This window comes from Cupressus sempervirens, chromosome 3 (genome assembly GCF_028749045.1).
Source record: "Cupressus sempervirens isolate cs-2001-9-10 chromosome 3, ASM2874904v1, whole genome shotgun sequence".
Lineage (NCBI taxonomy): Eukaryota > Viridiplantae > Streptophyta > Pinopsida > Cupressales > Cupressaceae > Cupressus > Cupressus sempervirens.
The window spans coordinates 119,126,844-119,130,616 of record NC_143120.1 but is presented as its reverse complement, the minus strand read 5'-3'; the positions used below and the strand labels follow the sequence as shown (position 1 = coordinate 119,130,616).

At 38.5% G+C, this 3,773-nt stretch overlaps 1 protein-coding gene across 1 annotated transcript; it reads left to right on the top strand.

The window, feature by feature from the left end:
• The first annotated feature begins 1,514 nt into the window (after nucleotides 1–1,514).
• LOC149565062 (uncharacterized) lies at nucleotides 1,515–1,883 on the top strand. Its single transcript, XM_089816268.1, has one exon. It carries the CDS (start codon nucleotides 1,515–1,517, stop codon nucleotides 1,881–1,883), a length of 369 nt encoding a protein of 122 aa, XP_089672394.1.
• Nucleotides 1,884–3,773: the final 1,890 nt, after the last annotated feature.

The window sequence follows — 3,773 nt, the reverse complement described above, 5'->3', positions numbered from 1 at the left end:
TATTTAATTAATTTAGTATTAGGGAATCGTCGTGAAGCATAGCTCATCTATTGTTGGAAAGGAGGAAGCTTCCAGAATAGTGCGATAAGACACTTATGATTCTTCTAGAAGGTGGTGGGGGGGGGGGGTAGGAATAATATAAATAGAGGAGAGAGCTTCATGGGAAGGCATCTAGATTTGTTATTGACATTTGCCTATGTATTTGTGGAGCCAAGAGCTTGTAGATAATCAATTTGTCTTTGGGAACGAAAACTCCTAATGATAGCAATTTTGAGGGTGTGAAACATCACCTGAATTATTGCAGATTGGAGGTGATATTTTAGTCACTTCATTGTGCTGAATTTGTGGCCAAGGGCCAAGCGTGAAGAAGAAAAATAAGCTGGGGGTTTGCTACAGGCACCTGTTGCAGGAACATGCTATTACTTGTCATTAGGGTATCATTTAGGGCACATCATTTGGAGCTGTTCGACAACCTCATTTTGAAGAATCAAATACTAAGGAGGCTGCAACATAACCAAGTTTCCCTTATTTATTCATGTATGTTATATGCAACTGCTGTAGGTGGAGGTCTTGTCAGTTTTAAGCATTCATTCATACATATATTACCAAAGTCTTGGGTTTGAAAATTGGCAATGTATTGGATGAGGAAAAATTAGTAGATTGTTACAAATATTAGTTTTATATTCAGATCTTGTAAAGATTTATTGGTTGTAGATGTTTCATATTCTCTTAGTTGTTGCTTGCATAGTAATTGTAGAACTGTTTAAGAGTAACAAATAAAGCAATAGGTGATTAGATTTGAGCAAGGCTCATTACAGTGGTATCAGAGCTTTCATCTTGCCATCCTATGAATAGTCAAACAACAAATGAGTGAGAGAGAAATCAGATGTTATAACAGGGAACAACGGAAACAACAATATCAGAATCCATAGGTTGAAGGGGATACATCCTCAAAAGCATTAAGAGAAAGAGATACCAGCAAAACAGTTCAAAATATGGCAGAAGAAGAAAATAGGGATGCAAGAGCTGAAAAGAAATTTGATACCATGCTTGATATGTTGTCATGCTTATTAGCAAAAATGGATCAGCAAGCCACTCAAAATCAGAACATAGCCACTCAAAATCAAAACACAGCTGAACATAGTGGAAATAATGAGGGAAGGTCTATACATCGTGTTGAAGAAACTAGAGGATCAACCTCTAGGCCTTTTTTCCCTACCTTTATACCAAGAGAAGAACAACTACATGCTACTCCAACTATTTCTTTTGGAGATGAAGCTAGATAGGCTTACTTGGAGTATACCAATCTCCCTCTTGATATGAGAGAAATATGGACGTTTGATCAATTCATGAATCAAAGAAATAGGAGAGGAGGAAGGAATGATCACTATGCTCCAAGAAATGACTATCAACAAGCACTTGGAAAGATTCCCATGCCTTACCATGATGGAAGTAACAAATGCACAACTAGGTCTTGGGTTCAAAAGCTTGATAATTATCTTTCTTTGAGACCAATGCCTGAAGAGGATGCCATAAGATTTGCCACACTACATCTTGAAGGAGCTGCTCACGAGTGGTGGTATCATGGGTTAGTCACTCTTGGACACAACCTTATCACTACATATGAGGAATTTACTAATACATTGATTGAAAGGTTTGATGTCAAAGATCTTGAGGTGACTTTCCGTGAACTGGCACAACTAAAACAACATGGTTCTCTTGATGCTTATGTGAATGACTTCCAACAGTTATCAGTCATGGTTCCTAACATTAGTGAAAGAAGATTGGTGGTCTTTTTCATGGAAGGATTGATGGAGCCATTAAAGGGTTGGTTGAAAGCTTTCAATCCTCCCTCACTACAGGAAGCAATGAAGAAGGCATGAAGCATGGAGTTTGCTGCCCCTGCTAGGAAGTTTACATCAAAGGGAACATTTTCCAGTCATGACAACAAGATGTTTCCTAAGAAGGAGGACAAAGCCAAAGATAAGTCAACTTTTCCACTTGATTGTGAGACTCTTAATGACTTGAGGAAGAAGAAACTATGCTTCTATTGTAAGGGACCATATGATATTAACCATGACTACCCTATGAAACCTAAGGGGAAGTTTAATTGTGCAATGTGGGCACTAATTGAAGATTCTGATTCAGACCAACAATATGAAATTAATGATTTAGAATTAGAAAAATCAGAACATGATGAAGAATTAGAGGAAGAAGTGAAGCTTAAAGAGGCTCGTCTCACAAGTATTCAGCGAGAAGGGTCTTTTAGGATGCGATGGGTTCTTGCTAGTCAAAATATTATTACTCTTCTTGATATAGGTGCGACACACAATTTCATTGATACTAGGCTTGTTGAGAGGTGTGGTATATAGACTGAGAAGTTTGAGGGAATTCGAGTTAAGGTTGCTGATGGTTTCACTCTTAGGTGTGACAAAATCATTTCAAAATTGCCCATGTACTTGAATAACTATGAGTTCAAGGAAGATTTTTATGTGGTGAACATGGGAGACACAAATATGGTTTTGGGAATGACATGGTCACATGACCTAGGAATATTCACCCTCAACCTCCATGAGATGGAAATGAGATTTGAGATGGATGGAAAAACTCATGTGTTGAAAGCACTTAGAGACACCAGTTGCAAGACTATTTCCCTCAGGAAAATAGAACATCTCTTGCGTCATGACATGGTGTAGTGGGCAACAAGTTGTGTTTTGAAGCCAACACGGGAAGAGCAGCAAAAACCTATTTATCATCCTGATATACAAGAGTTGAGGATCAAGCATGACAAGGTCTTTAGCGAGATTCCACCTGGTAGACCTCCAGATAGAGGGATATAACACATCATTGAATTGGATGAGGGTGCTAAGCCTGTTATAGTCACACTTTACAGGCACCCTAAGTGGCTTAAAGATGAGATAGAGAAAACTATCAAGGAGTTGCTGACTATGGGGCATATTAGACCGAGTAAGTCATCTTTTGCTTCATCAGTAGTATTGGTTAAAAAGAAGGATGGTACTCTAAGGATCTGTATTGATTATAGGATGCTTAACAAGAGAACAATCAAGAACCGCTACCCCATTCCAAGGATTGATGAATTGATTGATGAATTGCATGGTGCCAAGTACTTTTCCAAAATTGATCTGAGATCAAGTTACCACCAAATTTGTGTGAGAGAAGAAGATATTAAGAAGATAGCTTTTCGTTTCCATTTTGGACATTTTGAGTTTGTGGTTATGCCGTTTGGGCTAACCAATGCCCTTGCTACATTCCAATCTACTATGAATAGGGCATTTCATTCACAGTTGAGGCGATTTGTGTTAGTCTTCTTTGATGATATCTTGGTTTATAGTCGGACATGGGAAGAGCATCTTGCACATCTTGACATAGTTTTGGGTATTCTTGGTAAGGAATCTCTATATGCAAAGGAATCTAAATGTGACTTGGGCATGACAAAATTATTGTATTTGGGTCACATCATTAGTGCAGAAGGAGTTCGGATGGATCCAGATAAGGTCAAGGCAATTATTGAGTGGCCTACTTCGATGAATCTGACACAACTTAGAGAGTTTTTGGGTTTATGTGGATTCTATCACAGATTTGTAAAGGGGTATTCTCGCCATGTAGCACCACTTATAGATTTGACTAAGAAAGGGGCTTTTGTTTGGACTCATGAGGCACAAGAATGCTTTGAGATGTTCAAACAACTTATGACTACTTGCCCAGTGCTTGCATTGCCCAATTTTACTAAACCCTTTGAGTTGCAGTGTGAT

Bases quoted from the DNA above. Each gene is read 5' to 3' on its own strand.
- LOC149565062 (XM_089816268.1), top strand. From the start codon at position 1,515: ATGCCTGAAGAGGATGCCATAAGATTTGCCACACTACATCTTGAAGGA.